This window comes from Zophobas morio, unplaced genomic scaffold (genome assembly GCF_036711695.1).
Source record: "Zophobas morio isolate AGI-343-1 ecotype UQ-CSIRO unplaced genomic scaffold, CSIRO_AGI_Zmor_V1 ptg000002l, whole genome shotgun sequence".
NCBI classification, from domain to species: Eukaryota; Metazoa; Arthropoda; class Insecta; order Coleoptera; family Tenebrionidae; genus Zophobas; species Zophobas morio.
In genome coordinates, this window is record NW_026972107.1 from 26237069 (window position 1) to 26260534 (window position 23466).

General features: G+C 33.5%; 2 protein-coding genes across 4 annotated transcripts in view; one reads left to right on the plus strand and one right to left on the minus strand.

The window, feature by feature from the left end:
- LOC135131939 (paired box protein Pax-6-like) overlaps nucleotides 1-23466 on the minus strand; it is an 84719-nt gene that overhangs the window by 21183 nt on the left and 40070 nt on the right. For all 3 annotated transcript variants that reach the window (XM_064059829.1, XM_064059820.1, XM_064059812.1), the window contains exon 4: nucleotides 15462-15693. In XM_064059829.1, the coding sequence (XP_063915899.1) occupies nucleotides 15462-15693 (232 nt within the window). The remainder of the gene's footprint in view (nucleotides 1-15461; nucleotides 15694-23466) is intronic.
- Nucleotides 3578-4520, plus strand: LOC135131959 (uncharacterized). The gene is made up of 2 exons (XM_064059842.1): nucleotides 3578-3618; nucleotides 3787-4520. The coding sequence occupies exons 1-2, from the start codon at nucleotides 3613-3615 to the stop codon at nucleotides 4309-4311; spliced, it is 531 nt and encodes a 176-aa protein (XP_063915912.1). The 5' UTR covers nucleotides 3578-3612; the 3' UTR covers nucleotides 4312-4520.

Genomic DNA, 23466 nt, shown 5'->3' on the forward strand with positions numbered 1-23466 from the left:
ATAATAATATTTTGGAATTTGATTTTAACTCTTCAAAACCAATTGCTTTAAAATTTTCCAGACATTTTAAACTTTTAGTATTGTAAAAAATGATGAGTGTATACTTGTAATTCATTGATTATTTCTTATTTTAACTTTATAGGGGTTCTCATAAAAAATAAAATTCGCAAAATCAAATCTTATAATTTTTCAAAAAAGCTGCATATGTTTTTTTGTATAGTGAACCAAGACCTATAAGGTTATATGGCCATCATAAAAGTAGTTGACCGCAAATAAATACCCCCTTTGTGTGGTTCGCACTAAGCTTACCGGTTGGCAATAAATCATCTTCTAAACATTTCTTGCTCATATTTAATAGGGCCGGCTTTCAAAGCGAGTGATTATTTCGGAACCCTCAGCGGCTGCAGGTAGTAAAGAAATAGTGGAGTGGTGGATTTTCATATTTAGTGAAAGCCGTCCCTGAACGAAACCACACGAGCCGGTCGAGCTGCAGTGGACACGTTATTTACGACCCTAAAACCTTTTCTATTGTAAACAACTTAACTTCGACACAATGGGATGATTTTATGATGGCCATATAACCTTATAACTCTTGGTTCACTATACTTCAGGGACGAGGGATGTTCTGTCGAAATAACTTTTGACCAATCTTGGATTGTTGTGTGTGTTTTTGAAAATAAATCATAAGTGCACATTTACAATTCCTGTGAGGAAGTTGGTATTCTAAATTTTCAAGGTATGTAGTTGATTTTTAGTAACCAATTACCTTGAAATTTTGCACATATTTTGGGATTATCTTGTGGAGATTACTTCAAAACTGTGCCAAGCAAATCTTATATAACATGTGTAAATTAATATACGTTTATACGTTTGGTTAATTTTTCGTCTTTAGAAGGTTTTACTTCCCGATCGTAAGTTAAGGAAGCATTGTAATCGAGTTCATAGGGCGATTGGCTGCTTTCATGTGTCATGACCTCTAGAGTCCGAAAATATAGATCCCCCGTTTCCATCTGTCTGTCTGTTTGCCGTCTGTGTCGATTTTTGTGGTGACTCAAAAAAATTAATGAATGAGCCAGTTTATTTTATTTATTATATCACTCCACTTTTCCGAAAATTTGGAAATACATTATGCTATTATTACTATTATACTGTACCTATCAAACTGATATACGTGTACTTACTAAAATGTTGATGACGTCATCACAAAATTTGTTACGGAAAAACTCATTTGAAATATACGTACAGCATGCTTCTTTACTTGTATTTAAACAATCCACAAATAGCTATATTTTATTAATAGGAGTTATCTTAAAAAAATATAATTCACAAAATTAAATTATATAATTTTTCGAAGAAGTTGTACCTATGTGTTCGCCTGCATTTCAGGGGTGAGGAAAGTTGTGTCTAAATAAATTTAAACTATTTTTTTATTAGTTATTGCATTTCTAAAACACTATTCAGTCTATAAATTATATAAATAATCTAATTAAAAGTTAAAAAGTCGCTGAATAACTTCATCCCAAAGACAATCTTAGTTTAATTCTCTAGCATTCTATTTTATTATTTCCAAAGCATATTTGAATAATTTATTATTTTGTTAAAAAATAATTGACACCTTGTGGTAAAATATAAAGCTCACAATGTCCATGGAGTTTTTCTAACTTTTACAGATCATAAAATGTACGTAAGTGGGTTTTTGGAATGCCTTTGTGTTTGGATTTTTATCAAATATTGATGTTAACTTTCGCCGTACTTTAACGTGATACAGTCGACAGTTGCTTTCTTATAACTATCTACCTTTTTTGACTACGTTCATACTTACGTTATATTACTTTGTAAAGTTAAAAAACTGAGGTATTTATTCTGAAACAATTTGCCCGGAACAGAATTTGAAACTTTGAAGACCCTTATAGTATAGAAATCAGTTGCATTTTCAGCGGTATAAATGTGGTGAATATCGTCGTTGGTCTTTATCTGGTGTTTAACAAAAAATTTTTCTGGTACATCAGTAGACAGAAATCTGCATAACCTTTTAGGCAGACAAAAAATGTGTTTTGCTCTTGTCAATAATGTAGTAATAATGAACCATTTGCAGGCGGTCTCTTGGGCGACGTTCCAGAGGGTGAGTGCTTAACAAGCCTTGACCTAGAACCGTGTTCGTGTTTATTTGCGGCGGTTGCCACCTAAGGACGGCCGTCCCCAGCACGTACTCCAAACCGCCACGCAATTATACGTGACATCTTTATTATTCCTGTCATGTAATCAGCGAGGTGCATTTGCTCGTTAAACGACAATTTAACCAATAAACTCTCACTTTTTCTGTAATTGTGGCAAGGTTAAATATTTCCAATTCTTGGAAAAAAAAATCATTTCGGTAATCTTTGGACTAACCGATGCAAATTCGATAAGCTTCTGGTAGCTCCTGGGCTTCGGCAGAGCTTTGTAATATTAACAGGTAATCTACAGCATAAAGCTGGCCGAACTAGTGAAAGAGGGGATTAACAAGACAACTGTTAACCACGAACGACTTAAGTAGTTAAAAATATATGAAGCGAACGTGGACTAACAGTTATCCAATATTTGTTGTTCTTTCTGTGAGCAGGAAGCCGACATGACATGGGTATACCTGTTGGAGGTAATTCGAGTCGGCACTCGGTTTATGCTGTTCGAATGTATGGTTTTTAATAAACAGGAAATGGGTAGTTATTTATTTAGCTAGTTACTGAGGGTTTAGTAACAACTACATAACAGACAAAATCTGAAAATAATTGATTTGAATAAATGTTGAAAGTAATTAAAAATAAACCTAAAAAATGTGCGAGTCGAAATTGTAAAACCCGCTCTAGAAGCATGGAAATTAATGGAAAACATGGAGTCGAGTATGTACTACTTTCTTAGCTTACCTTCAGGAAGTAAAAATGGCATATTTTTTAATAAATTATATTTGTAGCGTCTTTTGCGTCAACTAAACTGAAATTTGACAGGACGTAACGCATAGGTATTGGGAAAAACATTAAAATCATTTATGTAAAAAATCACGGTGTCATTTTTTCCGTCAGAACCCTCGTTTTTTCATACTTATATTATGTAATTTTACTTGTTGTCTACATTTCTCATCTTTCTCATTTTTTCAGTAACAACTGGGGATAATTTTTGTGAAACATATAGGTAGTATAGCATAATAGATTATTCATTTACCGGCCATTTTTAAAATTCGGTACATCCGTAAGACGGAATTTCATCAAGTTTTATGATGGTTTATTTCTAATTTTGAAATGCTGTGCATTCTTTGCGTTTTTTACAACGACGTTTTGATGCCGAATTTGCTATTATTAAAATAAACATATTTCATGGACTTGCATGTTTTCACAATAAATACACCTTAACAAGTCTGCTCTTTGTGCCATGACACCGTACACATTATGGGTCAATGGTGTAGTTCCTCCAGAATACTTAATTACATCTCCCGATAATTAAATTTAGTATAAATCTACCAGCAATAAACAAGTCACGTTCTTAACATCACCGCTCTACACTATAAATACGATTAGATTCCCGTGATAAGCGCCAGTTAATTGTTCGCTCTAACCTAGTCAAAACCGCAAACCAAAAATGAAGGTAAGTTCAACTAATATAAAGACCATTCCCTCTTTAACCCTATATTTAATCAGACAATGTCGACTGAAAAAAATATTGTATTAGACGCTGATAAGTGGGATATTTACACAATCATAGACGTAGGTCAATACACATTACCACCACAAGTTCTAATAAGAAAATTTTCAGTTTACTGTAGCCTTCATCATAGTCATCGTTTCTATGGTAACTGCTGACATTCCTAGACAAAGAATAGAAATCGTTAAAAAATCTGCTCCCTACGTAGCAGCAGGATGGACACCATCAGGCCAACAGCTAAATTTGCCACTTAGAGCAACACCATTACCAACACCTGCCCCTTCATATGGCCCACCATCACCACCAGAAGTGGAAACTACCACTACGGAACAGCCCACAACAACTGATGCAACTACCGAAAGTTATTTATCACAACAGGCAGAAAACTTAGAAGCTGCTCCTGAGAAAGAGAAAGAAAAATTGGAACAGCCTCAAGGAGGGCAGTTTTATGTAGTTTTACCACAGAACCAAAATATTGTTTACACTGTTCCTAGAAGTGCTGCTTTATTAGCAGTGCCTAAATCTAATTTGATGGCTGTAACACCTGCTCGTCTGCAAGCCATACCTTTTTCTTCGACTGTTTCCTCTTCCATTTATTCACCATTTAGTGCGTCGTATATTCAGATATATCAGTAAATTTGATACACTTTTTTCAATGAACTTTATTTATTGAAAGTTGTACGTACAAGACTGTTGTTTTTGGATAAAGTTTATTTCTGTACTGTGTATTAGCACAACGTTTCATTTTAAACATCCTTTTATACGTGATAAAATTTAGAATTATCCCTAGTTTTATCGAGGGGTATTTAGCTTTTCAGAAATTATGGACAGCCAAAAAAGTTTAATCCTAGGTAGAACTCTTGAAATTATTATTTTTGTTTTTTTTTTTGTTTTACCGAAATGTAGCCACAGAAATATTTTTTATTAAAAAAAATTGTTCGAAAGTTACTTCGACACAACTTTCTTCGCCCCTGAAATACAACAAAACATATCCAGCTTTTCCCGCAATTTGGGAATTTTCTTTTTATATGAGAATCTCTAGAACACAGACGGCGAACAGACAGACAGACAGATCGAAACGGGAAACCTATTTCTTCGTACTCTAGGAGTCATGAAAGGTCGAGAAAACATAAAAGTATCGAGTCAGCCGATGGACTCGATTAAAGATGGGCTATTTTAAATTCAAGATGGTGAATCATTAGAATCTGACAACGGACTGTCAGTCAGTAACGTAACATGCACACTTCAGAAGGGGGTGGTTTTTTAAATTTATGTTTTAGGGTAACATAAACTTAAGTGAACCGGTCAACACGTTAGCACGAATGCGAATGAATCTATGAGGCACTAATTTAAACAGGTACTTTTACGCAGTTAGAAAAATTCACTATGACAGAGAAACGATGACGGACAATTGGAAAGTGGACTTGGCCCGACTGATTTTGTGCTTTTACTCAGATTTACAGCTGTGTTGATCTTACAGTGAACGATGTATACAATACTCCCTTAGCTTACGCTTGGGAAGTAAAAATGCTTCAAATTTTGTCTTTTTAAATGCATTTATTGAAGTTTATTTCGTAATTTGATACAACCAATAATAGTAATAATAATATAAATAATAACAGTTATTAGTGGGATGAATAGGTACATAAAGTTTAATCGTTGTCTTTTAATTATTACGAATTTAAAATCAATAAAATTTAATAAATTGTAAGACACTGTATCTAAAGTTTGTTTTTAGAAATTTGATATTGTTTACGGTAACCGGCATAGTACAGTTACCAATGTTACCATTAAAATAATATAGATACATTGTTAACCTATAAATAAACGACCATTCCGCTCTATAAACGTCAAACAAAATTAACATACATCAATCAAATTTTTGAAACAGGTAAAGTATGAATTGTGATTAGCGGTTTAGCATGATAATTATGACCTAAAGGCTGTACAAAGCTAAACCATAAAATTTTGTTGTACAATTTCGAATATTTTCCCAAAATCTACATGTACAGGCACAATTAAAATTACTTATATCAATAAATCACAAATATGGATACCTGCTATTTTGTACATTTTACATAGAATTTACTTGACAAAATTTGAAGATGTTGTTAGCAAATTTTGTTGTAATAAATGAAGTTCAAGAATAAGTATTCATACAAAAAATATATACTTACTTCGTTAATAAATGTTAACACTAAGGAGAACTTTTTGTAGTGAAAATATATATACTTTTATTTACATACATTTTGCCTGCCACACGTGAAATCAGTTTTACTTATGACAACAAATTTATTTTTAACAAAAGTTTTTATATTAATCTTCTCACAGACAGCGTTTACGTTTTGGTGCGGATAAATACAATAACTTTGATATACAATGTCATAGTACATAGTACTCATTATGTTATTGTGTTCTAGAATTTCAAGCAAATTAGATGAGACAAATAATACTTAGTAATATTGTAGATAGATAATCGATAAAGAAAATCTATTCATAGATACATTTTTATTCCCGAGCGTAAGCTAAGGAAGTATAGTAATCGAGTCCATCGGACAAATGGCCCTTTTTATATTTTCTCGACGTTTCATGACCCTTACAGCACAAAAACAGTAGTCTTCTGTTTCCGTCTGTCTGTCTGGTGTTTGTATCCATTTTTATTAGACACGTAATCTCCGAAACTGCTGGACCGATTATTGTCAAATTTTGTATAATATACATATATACAGAAATATCATGTATGTGGTAAAATTTTGCTAATCATCCCCACCAATAATTTGATGACGTTATTTCAAAGAATATTATTATAATATGTTTATTTGATTTATACAACAATATAGTCCTACAAGTGTGATGTACGAATCCGCTTTGAGTTTTTCCCTAACCGTCCAAATTTTTGCAAAAACATAATGCAAGGTATAATAACAGTTTACCATTAGCGTTAAGAGATCCCGGTGGTGATCTAGTGGTTACGAGTCAGGAATGCGGACCGGGCGTTGTGCGTTCGTTTCCAAACTTGGCCTTTCGTTTTTTTTCTTTTTTTTCTTTTTCTCTCTCATTGTGTATTATCTATGTTTATGATGTCATAACAATTTTTTTTTATGAAATCACCCCACTTTCTAGAAAAGTGATCGCCAAATTTTATTTGCAGGAGATACAAAAAGTTCAGAGTCGGTTAAAAGCTAATGGTCAACAAATAAGTGAATTGTGAATGGCAATAAGACACAACATTTACGATTCACCACAATTAACGAAGTTGTCACAAATTCTGTGAAACTAGTAGGACTTAATGTGGACAACAAGCTAATGTGGCAAGATCAGATAGAAAACTTGGCTCTAAGATTGAATAAAGTTGTATATCAGATACGTTAGTTGAAATTATTTTGCAACCACGAGACCGTAATCACCTTTTCCTATTCAAATTTTGAAAGTCTATTGTCATATGGTTTCATTTTATGGGGGTCATCAAGCCAGAGTGTAAGAATATTTAAAATTCAAAAAAGTGCAATAAGATTCATTAACAACAGTAAAACATATGATAGTTGTAACCCATTTTTCAAAAATTTGGTATTTTTTCTCTACCAACCCTCTGTATGTACAAAACATTACACGTGAAAGAAAACGCAGATTCTTTTTTAAAAAAACTCAGTTAAACATGGCTATATCGTACAACGCGTCACTGCAACGAATTCCATCTACAATTTCATCGCATAGGTATATCGAAGCCAAAAGTCATTTAATTACATAAATATTAAACTTTTTAATACTCTACCATTCCCAATTAAAGTACTGCTATTTAAATGCTTTAAAAAAGCAATCAAAGACATTTTCCTGCGGAAATGTTTTTATACAACTGAAGAATATTTTGCTTCTGTGGTGTATATATTTCATGTATTCTTTTGTTTATTGTAATAAATCGATAGGTACCCGACTTATGTATGCACTCTGTTCTGTAGTGTAAAATACCAATAAACCTTTTCTTATTAATATTATTATTAAAAGCTGAGAATACGTCCCTCTTCATTTAAAAATGTAAAACCTTCTCGAGGGTGCCAAATGTTTTTTTTTTAATGTGAAACCCTTCTCGGGGGTTCCAACTATCTTTTTTAAAAATGTAAAACCTTCTAGGGGGCGCCACATGTCTTTTTTAATGTGAAACCTTTTCGGGGGTCCCAACTGTCTTTTTTAAAAATGTAAAACCTACTCGGTGGCGCCAAATTTCTTTTTTAGAATGTGAAACCTTCTCGGGAACGCAACTGTCTTTTTTTTATGTGAAACCTTCTCGGGGGGCCTAATTGTCTTCTTTAAAAATGTAAAACTTTTTCAGGGGCCCCAGATGTTTTTTTAGAATGTGAAACCTTCGCGGGGGTCCCAACTGTCTTCTTTAAAAATGTAAAACCTTCTCGGGGCTTCCAACTCTCTTTTTTAAAAATGTATAACTTTCTTGGGGGCGCCAAATGTCTTTTTTTATGTGAAACCTTCTCGGGGGTCCCAACTGTGTCTTTTAAAAATGTAAAATCATCTCGGGGGCGCCAAATGTTTTTTTTTTTAAATGTGAAACCTTCTCGGGGGTCCCAACTGTCTTTTTTTAAGAATGTGATACCTTCTCGGGGGCCCCAAATATCTCTTTTTTAAGAATGTGAAATCTTTTCAGGCCTCCCAACTGTCTTTTTTTAAGAAGGTGAAACCTTCTTTTTTTTCTATTACTCTGTGACTAGTATCTTCTATATTGTTTTTACTCCATAGAGGTTGTCATGAACAAGAGAAGCACTATTTGTTGGACTGTACTTCAGAACCGAGAAAAGTTCTGTTAAAATAACTTTCAATTAATTTTTTTGGATATCATGTGTGTTCATTTGAACGCCTATTTCTGAAAAATAAATAAAGCCACATTTTTCAGCGAGCAACATTTTTAAGATGACAAAAATAAATTTTCTTTAATTTTCGGTAATTACCAATTAATAAATTAATGTTTGCAAACTTTTAAAAGAGTTATACGTTGATAAATTAAAACATGTGATTAATCAAATTTATTTTTTAGGACTACTCATAAATATAAGTAAAGTTATAAAAAGAGGTGAACTGTTAAATTGCAGATAAGAGCAGACTCTGTGCTGCTTAAATGGCATCAACACTTTCGTCATTTTCACTGCGATGAGACGAAACGCAAAATCTGCATTGAGAAAGTGATTATTAAAAAGGTTGTATTTTGACAAACAAATAAATAGGTACATAAAAAAGTAATTTTTGACAGTGCTACAGTAATACTTTTTAATTACTTCAACGACGGAATATTTGTTGAAAAAATATCTTTTGCGTCTTTTAAAAGATTAAATCCGCTGGTGTTTAGACCCGAGCCGGCCAACCACTCGTGCCAAAGTGCAGATATTAAATTTGTGGAATTTTGCGGTGTCCTGAATCCGCTGTAGATTGTGCAGAATGGAGAATAATCAGTTCTCTGAGTAGCACGCAAATACATTCCCCGAGTGCTTCGTCCGCTACTATCCCTTTAAAGCTAAAACAAAATTCATTTCAGCTAATTTCTTCTCAATTAAATTAAACGATATAGATTGGCAATTAAATTTCAGTTTAATAAGCAACCGGCACCGCATCGCGAGTCGATCGCACAAAAAAACAGCTTCGATTTCTTCGGCAGATTTGTAAATAAACCACTTACAAATTGATCTCCTGTGGAGTTATTGTGTCTAAAATCGCATAATGGTGTAGGTTCGAAAGTTGTCTGCCGTATCGTACATAAACGGTATTTGAGTGAACTTCTCGAGTATGGAGTTGAATCCGTTGACAAAGCCGTCTTGCTGAGGATCCGGCTGTCTACAACGTGGGAGCCTCTTTTGTTAGGCTTCACCCGTTGATCCCAACCACTGTTAAGATATTTATCAAAACCGGCACAGAAATTCGATAAACATCCATATCGTGTGTTAGTTTTCAGCACTGATTGGGTCAAGGTTCTACCAATAGCTGATATTTAAAAGTAACATGATGTCAAATGAGGCTTTGTTGCAAGTTTTAGCGAAGCTGCGGTTGCACTGTGACATCCATTGAGCGTTAAAATACCGCGGAAAGTACCTACGAATCACATATTCACATGCATTTATAACCATTTTCTAAATTTCGCTGTATACCTATTTGTTTAGGAACGATGATATTGTGATGTGTTCGTAACACTGATAAGTTCCGGAATTCCGTAAAAAATCGTTTTGAGATGAACCGGAAGTGACGCCCTAGTGCGAGTCACAGCCGCCTTTGACGCCCCGAATCAAAGTGTCAACAAACAAACGACATTAAGAGACGGGACAACCAGGGAGGATCGCTGAATCAATACCCTGGAGACACTCATCCGTGACGTCATGTTCAATTCTTGCTCAAATGCTTTTGAAAACGTCATCGAAAACAGTATTAGTGTAAAAAAGCGTTTCTTTTCATTATTTTTTCTAACCTTATTAATTAACACATGCATTCGATCCGATGTTGATGAAGTCTGTAGGCTTTTTTGTTGCTCCACTTCACAACGGCATGTAGAGGCTACAACAGTGTCAGGTCGACATTGACACTGTTGTAACTCTCGCAATATCAACTGGGAAATATGAACAGATACAAGGAGTATAACTTTTGGAGCGAAAAAAAAAATTGGTCGAAGATTGCTTCGCCAGAATTTCCCTGGCTCTTGAAGTACAATGACACAAATCCAGTGTTTTAGAAAAATTATAAAACTTTATTTTGTGAATTTTATATTTTTATAAGAACTACTTTAAGTTGGAATAAACATATGTATGTAATGTTAATGTTAAAGTAAATGTAAAGAAGCGTGCTACGCCTATTTTTCAAATGTGTTTTTACTTTACAAAATCATGTGATGAACTTGAACTAATAATCAGGGGCGACTGCTCCCAAGGGGCACGAGGCCACGTGCCCCTCCAAAATTACAACGTCTACAAATACACTGGACATAGCGAAATAGAAATTTTCAATATTTAAAAAATTATCCGGAAATTTGTGTTAGAATTATCAAAACTAATTTTTTTTATCTCGCTCCATTTGTATAAAATGTATCAAAACTTACATCTAAAGATGTTGTTGTTTTGGATATATGATATGTTGCTGAAGTGCTGATAAAAGCGGAGACTAAATCATGCCTCATTTAGACGTTTTGTTTACACCGTTGCCATGGAAACCGTGGGTCTTGTCGCTGTATTTAACTGGAATCGGGTCCTGCTCGAACAGTGACCACTACCAGTAACTCAGTTGGGGGATTTCATTTTCATTCTGCGCGAGTGAAATTGTTTGATTTTAAATAAAAATATTGAATTCAGTTGAATATTTAATTGTCCTCTGTCTTACGATGGTAAAATTTTAATGAAAAATTTAGAGAGAGCCATCCCCGATTTATTAATAAAAAAAGTGTTGATGACAAAACGAGAGACTTTCATGGATATTTTAATAGACATAACAAGTATGGTAAATTTTTGTGGATCTGCGGTTGTGAAAATAATAATAAATTGTTTTGTTTTGTGTGTCTCCTCAGTAATGACTTAAAACCAAAGGTATGTGGACAAGTACTTTTTTACTTTTATTGAATGTATTTTTGTATTTCCGTCACACAATTTCGTCTATTAATTGGTTACAAATAATGACGGTTCCATGTATGTATATTTTTGCTGCGGTTCTGTTCATTAAGGAAAATGAATTCAATTATAACTCTGCACAACATCAATATAACACGCCCAACAAGAACGCATACATCATCAATTATCATAGGCTGAAGAGAGCTAGAGAAGCCACTAGTTACTATGGTGTAAAGTTTTTTAATAAATTGCCAGAACATATAAAGAATTTGCCTTTAGTTAATTTTAAAAAGGTAGTAAGAACTTCATTGATAGAAGGAGGCTTTTACTCCCAAGATGAATTTCTTAACCATAATTTTAGTTCTTAGGTGGAAGGTGGAAACTTACTCAATAATTAATAATTACCCCATTTCAAAAGCTCACGAGCTGCCACTGCTAATAATAACAGTATTTAGAAATTTTCGAGAAACTGGAGTAAGCCGTTCTCGATTTAAACAATAAAATAAACTGCCTCATTCATATTTTTTTTGAGTCACCTCTATAAGCAATTCTAAAAAATATTAATGTAATAAATTACAAATATAGATTCATCATATTTTGTACATTTTAGGTAGGATTTATTTAGCAAAATTTTGATATGACGTCATAAATTTTTTGGGGGGATAAAGAGATACATTTTGATTAAAAATTTACAATGGTTTCAACTTCAAAATGTCTGCAATATTTCAAAGCATTCGGTTTTGCAGTTCTTGATTTAATCAATAAAATAACTTGACTCATTCTTTTTATTATTTTTTTTTTGAGTCAGCCTGTCAGCAAATCTAAAAAATATTAATGACTATAGACTTATCATATTTTAGATAGGATTTATTCGGCAAAATTTTGAGATGACGTCATCAATTTTTTGAGGGGATAATATATCTTAATTAAAAATGTATCATGCTTATGTTAACTTTAAAACATATGCAAGATGTCAAAGTATTCGGTTTTGCAGAATTAAAATTAAATTCTGAAATGTTAAAAATATAATTTTGATTTTTTTCCTAAAAATTGGGACATTTCTGGTAAAAACTCAACACGGATTCATAAACTACACGTGTAGGCCTGTTATTTTATATAATTTAAAACCCATTTACATATACAATTTTTAAGTGACGTCATTACATTGTAGGTGGTGATGATTAAACAAAGTTTGGTTAGCGTTTTACACGATATTCATTATACATAAATAAAACAAAAATCGTCACGGACGGCGTACAGACAGACAGACAGACAGGCGGAAACAGAAGACCCATTTTTGCGTACTGTAGGGGTCATGACCCATCGAAAAAATATCACAGCAGCCAGTCCCCCGATGGACTCGACTACAATAGCGAACACTCGGGAAGTAAAAATTGAATCGATTTTACAGTTACCATTAATTTTATTATTGGTTTACAAAAACGCCAACGTATGTTGATAACTATATGTACCATTATGGACTCACTCAAAATTGTTATTCCCACAATACTCAAAAATATTATCACACCGTCGACGTGTTTCAACTTTCAACAGCTACGCTGACATATCCTGGAGCACAATTAAACTGTTTATTATTTATACACAGTATGAGTTAGTGCCAATGCAATGAGTAACCATTCGGAAAATTTCACTAACAACTCACAAAAAGCAGAAATTATTTAAGAGGCTCACTGTGCAAATTCACAACGTGAATATACAAATTGTCATAGTAGGTTTCATATTTTATGTCCCTGCTATATAATTACGCATGTTCGTTGTACAGGGTGTTTACAAATGATTTACATCTAATGGGTTACCAAATTCATTTATTAAAGTGCCGCTTCAAATTTTTAATATTTTTTGTCTTTCATTTACAAAGGAGAGGGAAAAATGTGTTCAGTCTTTTGAGCAGCATAAATTAAAATTATTTTCTACTATACAGAGTGTTTTGTTTTTGAGGCGTGTCACACAGCTTAGTTTTAACCTTTTTCTATATTTTTTAATGATTTTTGAAATTCTGATTAGGTATAGGTACGTTAGTTCAATTTTCTTGAATTTTTTTAGCCATGCAAGGATTGATAAAAAAAATTGCAATTATGTTATTTTTAAATCTGGTTTCAATATTTTATGGAGAGATAAACAGTATCACGTAAATTTTAATATACAGAGTGTTTATAAAAAAAATTGAAAAGTTACAATATAAATATATAATATAATAATATTTCTGTTTTTTCATATTATTACTGCATCTTACTTTCTGTTCTTTTTCTTTCGATATCTTGGTATGACTCTTAAAAAAGTAAAAAATCGCAATAACTATAAATTTTATATACTATAGAAAATACGTACCTACTTACAAAAAAAAAAAACAATAAACAGAATAAGATGTAGTAATAAAGTATGTGGTGTTCTATTTGAACAATCTGAAATATCGATATTGGACAATTGTAATAATTTAATTTTTGTATAAATCCTCTGTATTATATTAAAACTTAATTTTATTTACACCATAACAAAGCGTGTGCCTTTGTTTATTTCTCCACAAATTATTCAAATTATTGTGACACAGATTTTAAAAACAATCCTATTGCTATTTTTCTGTAAACACTTCCACTATTAAAAAAAATTCAAGATAAGTGAAACAATGTGGCAACGTGGCATCGGAATTTCAAAAATAAACTATGAGTATAATGAGAAAAGGTCAAACGGAATATGTAAAAATATACAGGATATTACATTTGAAAAAATTAAGTAGTGTATTACACTTAAAAAGCACAACACCTGTATATTTGAAAATAATTTCAAAGTATGGTTCTAAACGAATCGTTTTTAACTTGTTTTCTAACAATTAGGGCCTATTTCATAATCAACTTAAAGGAGCTTTAAAATTAAAATTGGATTTTTACCATGGAAACACATTGTTGAGACAATGGTTTAAAGCTCCCATTAGTTAAAGGTGTTTTACGTTTTGATTATGAAACTGGCCCTCATTGAGATATCGAGGAGCGGGCGTTTGGTGACTCACCTTGTATATAACGCAAAAGATTAATAAAAATAATGTTAAAAATCTCTGACTGGTATACGGTCAGGTTTTCCAGGTTATAGTGCAACACGTGAAAGCCAGTGTAAGAGTTTACACTTAAAAAAGCGAAAAATAGAAGAAAAACATTTTTATAATAAAAAAAAATGTGTAGTTACTTCATATTTGTGGTGGCGAAAAATCACTTTGTGAAAATTTAATATGAAGTGACTCGATTCAGTGTGATTAGAATAATATAAGATGATAAATATTATTTAAATTAGATGGAAAGAAATGAGTATACACGTATTTTTATGAATAATAAAAAACATTTACTTTAATCTGTTAGTATAATGTGGTAGGCATTTCTGTTAAAAAAATGTGGTACAGTGATGTTACACGAATGATATTCTATTAATTTATGAATATTAAAGACTTTTAACACTTAATAATCGTTGATGAAAATATGTCTGCTTGGGTCTATCAGCCTTAAAACTAAACTATAGTTTCAACGCCTAAAGCCTTTGAAACATCTCTCAAGCATCCGAGAACTTCTCCAGGTAAGTTTGCCACGAGAAGTTGTGTATTGAAACTCGGCATTTCCATACATGTTGATGGTAAATTACAACTGTTGCCGCAATCTGCGGTCTAGCCCAAATCAAAGGCTCCACCGGCTTTGTGGGGCCCTGAGTAATCTGCCCCCAGGGGGAGCGTTTGTTACAGTATCAGTTCAGTTGATGGTTAGCTGCAAGTGACACATTTGTTAAAAATGCAAACACGCCGCCCCCTTTTGGATGTGGAAGTCGCGCCTCGGGACATTCGCTAATTGAAATTTTAACATTCAGCGTTTAGCCAATTTGCTGCAATTGAATTTTCAACGCAACCACAAACGGCCGTTAATGAAATTATCACGCATTAATTAAAATTTGTTCAATTCATTTCGACGTGCTTTGTGCACCCCACAGAAGCGTTCTCCCGCGGTCATTGTTAAATTTCGCGATATTTTTTCATTTTTCGGAACGTTTCATGTTTTTCTGCAACGTTTAATTGTTTGCCGTGTTTGTGACTTTTTAGCTGGCGTAATTAATTGTACGCTTTTCTGTTTTCACAGGTCAGCAGGTACCCTTTTTAATTTTCTCTAATTACGTATGAATAACAGCGAGAGGGTTTATTTGGGATTTTACCTTTTTTGCTGATGTCGTCGGCCAAGATGGTGGGCGGTGGACTCAGTGGCTGAAGCGGAAACGAAGTGTTGCCCGGCGAATACCATGGCGTCGGTCTCCAACTTCCTTGGTTTCCGTTCAGGAGGCGAAGCTTATCGTATACGCTGTCGTTTCCGGTCGAAACCGGAGGATTCTGAGACGACTGCTCTTTTTGTGCGGCCAAATTTCGCAAAACCCTGTTTATCGACGAGACCTGAAAGGGTACAAGATTTTATCTTTCCTATCGAAAAAATTTTACTTTCCGGGAGAGTTTTTGCGGATCGACACTTTCACTACTTTACAACAACTTTATGAAAAGAAAAATAATATCAAAACTGATTCCAATTTTGAACGCAACTACACATATTGATATATTAATTGTGAGTCAAAAGAAATGACAAAGGTAACATATTTTAATTATAACTTGCTATTTATTTGTTGACATATGTATATAAGTATAAACAATTATTTATTATTGGCTGTTACACATGCATGTTTTAAAATGATATTAAATATTTACTTATTGAAAATTGGAAGCAACCTGTCAACTTACAGTAGAATAAAAAAAAATGTTTAAGGTTGTTATTTCGACAAAACTTCCTTTGCTCCTAAAGTGCAGCTTCAAAAAAATATAAAACTCCTATGAGTTAAAATTATTAATAGATATAGTGTGAATAGTTAAAGTACAGGTAAAGAAGTATCGTATGCATATGTTTCTAGTGACTTTTTCCATATAAAATTGTTTTGATGATGTAATACTAAGTATTAATAACAGTACTGCATCCCCAATTTTCGGGAAAATAGGATGGGGAACAAAGCATGCGCCTTGTTCATTAATTTTTTGATTCACCATGTATAAGCAATTTAAAAAAATATGAATGCATTGATAAACTACAAGTACAAGTATCAAGTATAGATAAAAAAATTGGTCGAAGGCTATTTCGACAGAACTTTCCTCGCCCTTGTAGTACAATCCGACAAATTTAGTTCCTTAAAAAAACATAAAATTTGATTTTACGATTTTTGTTTTGAAATAACCTCTGTAAAGTAAAAACCAGCGACTTAAATAACACCCCCGCAGCCCCTGCGCGGTACGGACAAGTAAAATATATTTAAAGCACTTAACCAACGGGATAAAATGTCCTTCAGCACTAGGTAAAAGCACTCTAAAATTCAAGTATTTATTTATGTTTATACATCGAAAGAATGTCACGTAGAAATTAGTTTCATTCGAATAAGTTTGTTTTCTTAAAACAGGACTAAAATTATGAATTAAACCACAATCGAACAAAATGTTCTGAATATTATAATTCTTATTTTATCACTATTATATAATAAAGATATGAGTATTCTTCACACTTTTGAGAAAATGGGGTGACTCGTTCCTAATTTGACCAATAAAAAATTTGTGATGACGTCATCAACATGGATAGTTTTAGTCAAAGCATAAAAGAAAAAGTAGTTACAGCGTTGTACCAATACAAGAAAAAAAAAGTAAAGGGCCATATTCGGCATTGAACCCACAATCGCAGTACCGCAGGTGGCTATTATCTCCGATACACCCCCTGCGCCACGGAGACGTATAAACTATGTTGGGAATAAAACGTTATTATCCCTTGCAAATGTTTTTGAGAAAATTTGAATGTTTAGCGAAAAAGTGAAAGTGGATTCATACACTACAAGTATATGAGCACCTATATTTTAACATTCAAATCATTTTAAAATACCATTCATTGAAATGGCGTCATCAAATTGTTGGTGGGGATGAATAGATTAAATTTTGGTTAGCGTTTAACTAGGTATATGATATTTCTAATATACATACAAAATTTGGTCCAGCAGTTTCGGAGATTACGTGTTTAATAAAAATGGATAAAGTACTAAATACCCCTCATAAAATAATTGACAGTATTTGCATTTATTTTTTGCCGTACTTTACAGACACCAGGCAGACAGACTGACAGACAGATAGACGGAAACCGGAGACTGCTTTTTTCGTACTGTAGGGGTCATTAAACGTCGAGAAAACATAAAAGTGACCATTCGTCCGATGGACTCTATTACAATACTTCCCGAGCGTAAGCGAATAAAAAATCAATTTTAATTAATGATTTACAAAATTGTTGTTACAACATTTTATTTTTTTTCCAAAAATCTGCATGTCTATAGTAATAGCTCAAAATGGATTCATAAATTACACATTTAGGAGTTTGTTATTTTATAAAATTTAAATTACATTTATTCGGCAAAATTGTAAGATAACGTCATCAGCTTTTAGTGGATTCGTAAATGGATTAATTTTGATTAACGATTTATTATGCGTCCGGTAACCTTCGGAGTATTCGGTTTTGCAATTTCAAAGTTAAATTGTCAAGTGTTGTTATAGAATTTTTATTTTTGTCCAAAAATTTGAATGCCTAGGTTAAAAACTCAACACAGATTCATAAAGTGGAGGAGTATATTATATTATAAAATTTAAATAACATTTACTATTGTAAAAGTTGGAGATAACGTCATATCACAACTAGTGGGGATGATCAGGCAAATTTTGGTTATCTTTTTACCATTTAGACGGTATTTGGAGATTATCGGTCTAATAAAAATTCACACAGACGACAGACGGACCGACAGACAGGCATACGATAGACACATGGAAACGGGAGACAACTTTTATCATACTCTAAACACAGTATAGAGATCACATCATCAGTATACGTGCTCTAATGGTCATGAAACATTGAGAAAACATGGAAGTGGCAAGTCGCCAGATGCGTTCGATTGCTATACCCCTTTGGATTAGGCTCAAAAAGTAAAAATTGGTTGAAGGTTATTTCGACAGAACATTCCTCGCCCTGGAAGCACAATAAAACATGTTCAGCTTTTTTGAAAAATGAGAAAATTTAATTTTACGATTTTAATTTTTTTGTGAAAACCTTTATACATAAAAATAAAGATGTATATGGGATGTTAAAGTAAATGTAAATGCTACATCATGTTTCAAATCACAAATTGACACTAACATTTTTGCAAGGATAGGTATATCAGTTTGGATAGATGCAGTGTCATGCTAATAACAACAGTCTTGTATTCCCAAATTCTCGGGAAAATGAAATCAGCGCTTCCTGATTTAATTAAAAAATAATTTGATTTATTCATTATTTTTTTGAGTCACGGTGTATAAGTCATCCTGCATAAGTAATTCTAAAAAATATAAATGCAGCGATAAATCACAAGTATTGGATCATCATATTTTTCACATTTTCGATAGGATTTAAGGAAACGTTATAAATCACTTATTACATTGTTCGTGGGGAGAATTAGACAAAATTTGATTAGCGTTTTACGATCTACACGATATTCGTGATACACATAAAATTTTACAACAATTGGTCCGCTAGTTAGAGATTATCTAGCTAACAAAAATTGACACAAACGGCGGACAGACAAACAGACAGACAGCCGGAAACGAGAGACCTATTTTTTTCGTACTCGAGGAGTTATGACAGATAAAAGTAGCCAGTCGCTCGATAAACTCGATTACAATACTTGTTTAGCGTACGCTCGCGAAGAAAAATCAAGTTTCATAAGATGTTATCGTATTTTAGGGTACAAATCCCAAAATTAGAAAATGAGTTGTCAGAGAAGTTTTCTATGGGATGAGTGCTCTACAATATCTTATGAAACGAATATTTTGTACTCCTACTATTTTTTTTATTTCGCATTTTTTTCCACTTTGAAATAAAAATTGGAAATTTTAAAATTTTGGAAATTTTAAAATTTTGGAAATTTTAAAATTTTGGAAATTTTAAAATTTTGGGAAATTTTGTAGTGGCTGGTACGACAAATGTGATTATAACAATCTTACGCTTCCTGAACTACGGACAATTGCTCATAGTAGCACTCAATATGTTTCGGCCCAGCAGTGTCTAAATCTATGCTTGTTCGGATGCTCCATAGCTCCACAAGAAGGTACAGTTAAATGAATCTGATGGCAGGTGGAAGTAACTTTGTAATGCACATTTCATCGTAATATTTAATTCTGCACTTCTTTTGACGTTTTTTTTATTTTTTATTTGACAGAGACATTTGCAATAACAACCAATCTTGTCAATATACATACATATATTACAGCAGTTCTATTTGGATTCTTTAATGACTCGGTTATAAAGCGTTTCTAAAAAATAAAACATATTTCAGAAGCACAGTCATGGATCTCACGAGTTAGTTTTCAGTAAATAACACAAGCGTCTGGTGCCGGGGGGCATAAGGGCACGTGTCTCCCCAAAATTACAACGTCCACACACACTTGACATTGCAAAATAGGAATTTTCAATATTTAAAAAATTATCGGGAAGTTTGTGTCATAACTATCAAAACTAATTTCTTTACCTCACTCCATTTGTATCAAATGTAACAAAACTTACATCTACAGTGGAGACCGAGACTAAATCATGACTCATTTACACATTTTGTTTACATCGTTGCCATGGAAACCGTGCCTCTAGTCGCGGTGTTTGAATTGAACAGTGACCGCTAGTAGTAATTCAGTTTTAAATAAAAATAATGAATTCAGTTGAATATTTAACAAAAAATCGTCCTGTGTCTTATGACAATAAAATTGTAGTGAAAAATTTGGGGAGAGCCACCCTCGATTTATTAATAAAAAAAGTGTTCATGGCAAAACGAGAGTTGTGTCCCCCTATTTCAAAAGGTCACGAGCCGCCACTGCTAAATAGATGTCTATTAAATAATGCCTCGAGATGACGCTATCAACCTCCTGAAAGGAATGAACGAAAAACATTACTTGATGTTCTTTCTATATCCCTGAATTAGTGTTAGTTCCTGTCGAAATATCGAAGTAGTCTGTTACGTAACCTCTGAGGCAGATTTAAACCATGTAAGTATGTATACGGCAAAACGGTGTGCACTTCCGAACGTAATGTCTGTAAAAACTGAGTTCGGTTGTTTGTACGGTTTAGTATAATTTAAGAGCGTAAAAACATGTTAAATGCCGTACATCATCTGATTTCTTTTAAATTATTACTACAGTTTATCGACTGTGTTTAGATACTGGTCTATAATTTAACAACTAAGGTGTTAACTAACACATAGGTATACAACTGTAACTAATATTGTGAATCTTGTTTATTCATAATTTCATGATATAAAATTTGTTTTGCGCGTATCCTGATCACTAAATCATCAAGGATCACACGTTATATTGTATCGTCACAAAGAAAATAGTAACTCCCTGACATTTGTAGTTTTTAAGTTAGAGCAGGTTAAACTAGCGCGGGACCTATACGTTAGCAGATTGTTTCGTCTACTTTTTACCTCCCTAGCGTAAGTGAATGAAGTCTTGTGATAAGATCCATAGGGTGACTACTTACTTTTATATTTTCTCGACGTTTCATGACCCCTAGAGTACGAAAAATGTGGGCGCCCGTTTCTGTCTCTCGGTCTGTTATCTGTCTGTCCGAATTAAAAATAGTTTGGGAAATACAAGTATTGTAAATGTTTTAGGTAACACTAATTTAATAGGTTAACACTGGCCATAAGTTTTGGTGGTGAATAATTCATAGTTTTGTCCTTCAGTTTAAGTGTTTTTTGCTCCTTTCAAAGTGGCTTAGAGTGATTTTATATACAGTGGGTATCGCTTTCAGTTGACTCTTACTCATTATCGAATCGAAGCTTTTGCTCTTGGTTCGAACACAAAGCGAACAAGTGGTTTAAAAGTGGTTTCCACAACAATGATTTATTCCCGCTATAACATAATTGTTCGACAACGTGGAACTTTTACGAGCAGCGCAACTTCGACATTATGCAGCATCGAAAATGCTTGACAGACGTCGAAATCGAGGCACACAAGACCACCTTGCTTGGGAATCAAAATTACCAATCCAAACAATACTTCCTCGACGAAAAACAATCGATAAGAGTTAGGACATTTCTGAGGGTGCGTTCTTTTTGCCGGCTGCATAATAGATCGAAGGAAAAAAGGTCATAATAATGGGACGTCGTGGGGTCATGGAGAATGGAGTGCCAATAGAGGGAGTCATGCTGGGTTTTGTGCAGCCCATTGACGGCATCGACACGGCCTCATTGCAATCAAGGGTACAAGACGATTGTTTAGATTTTAATTTCGAAAATGCCGATGTAATCTCGATGAGAAAGTTCGGGGTCGAACTCTTCCACCTAATGAACCCCAGCAAAAGGTGAAATTGAGATTAACCGAGCCGCTGGTGAGGGATTTATATTAAAATGTTACCGTCTGAGTGGAGTGGTGATAACGTAATAAGTTTTTGGTCGAGAGCACTGGTTGCATAGACTAAAGCGCGGCCCACACGTGCGGGTCACGTGGCGCTGAAGATTATTACACATTACGGCCCAAGACCCTTTCGTGATTGTTGAAAATTGGGTTTTATGAATAAAACGCGTCTAATAGCGCCGCTTTTTATTGCGTCAACACGTGACGATTCCAATTTTGAACGTAATCTGGCACTTAATTTTAAGGGTTGGACGAATTTCGTAGACGAGTATATAGGAAGAACGAGTTTGGTTTACATGGAATATCTTTTTATAGATATGTTACGCAACAGTCATCCTACACAACTTGTTTTACGAATAACCAGTTTTAAGCAAGGGCAATGCCCATCTTTAATTGGCTTGATATTTATTTTTGACAAAAATTTGATCATTTTTTGTCCATCTATTTGTCTGTCTATCTGATTATGTTATGATAACTTTAAAAGTTCACTTTTTTTTGCTTTCATTAGGAGTTACCATTTTGAAACGTTCACTCTTGGGTGATGACGTTAATTTCCGTGTGCGCAAGATTTTATATAGTCATATATAGGCTGATTATTCTAAAAGATCGTTCTTAAAGTTTCGCCTCCTTCTTATTTCGCCTAATTATTTGTTACGGTCTAAAAACAATAAAATAAAAATATTGTGTGAGGATCACATGCTTTAGTCGTATTCAATTAAGGAGGAATTCCTTCTACAAATTTTCGAGTGACTCTGATTTTGCTAAGAGCATATCACACACTTAAGAAAGTTAGGTTATGATTGACATCTGCGACAGGAGTAGTTATTAAACATCAAAATGACGCTTCAAAATTCACGAAAGTTCGAATTAACTTAATATATACATTCTTTTATAATCACCCTGTAGTTAGTTTTCTTGTCTTCTAGGTATACTGATATAATATCTTCAAAAAACAATTCTTTGTACAATTACGTTGATAACATGTATTGTTCCAGAAGCTTCTGTAAAGTTGAAAGTAATAATACATCTATCAATTTTAATTGATTGGGGCTACAAAATCAACGTGGCCAGGAATTATTGCTTCATATTTGTTTTTTTTTAATTTAAAATCAAGATAACCTTTTGTTTAATGTAAATAAACATATGTATCTCTACAACTGGAGATTTTTTTAGTGTCACAATAAAAGTGGATTCTGTATCAAGTGCAAATTTATTTTTACTTTCGTGATTATTTAGAACTAAATTCAAAATATACTTATTCGTTGTTGTTCCTAAAGAAATAATAGTAATGGTCAAAATTAATGAATAGCGCCGTTTTTATTGGGTCAGCACGTGACGTTCCAATTTTAAATGTAATGTGGCACATGATTTTAAGGGTGGAAGAATTTCGTGGAAAAGTGTATAGGAAGAATGAGTTTGGTTTAGGTCAAGGATGGTCCACGGAACGGAATGGACTAAAGCAAGAGTTTCATCCCGGTTTCTTGGCAAACAGGCGGTAAATCTATGCACCCTCTTGTGACTGCACGCTCGTCTTTACGGTTTACTGCGTATCACCCTCTCGCTGCCTTACATTACACAGCATAATTCCGAGCCACACCAACGGATTCGATTTTGAACACCCTCGCCTTATCTGACAATACTGATGCTGTGAAATTTAAGAAGACCGTTTCATACAGACTTATAAATTGGTCGATAGATCGAAAGAGTATTATCTAAGTT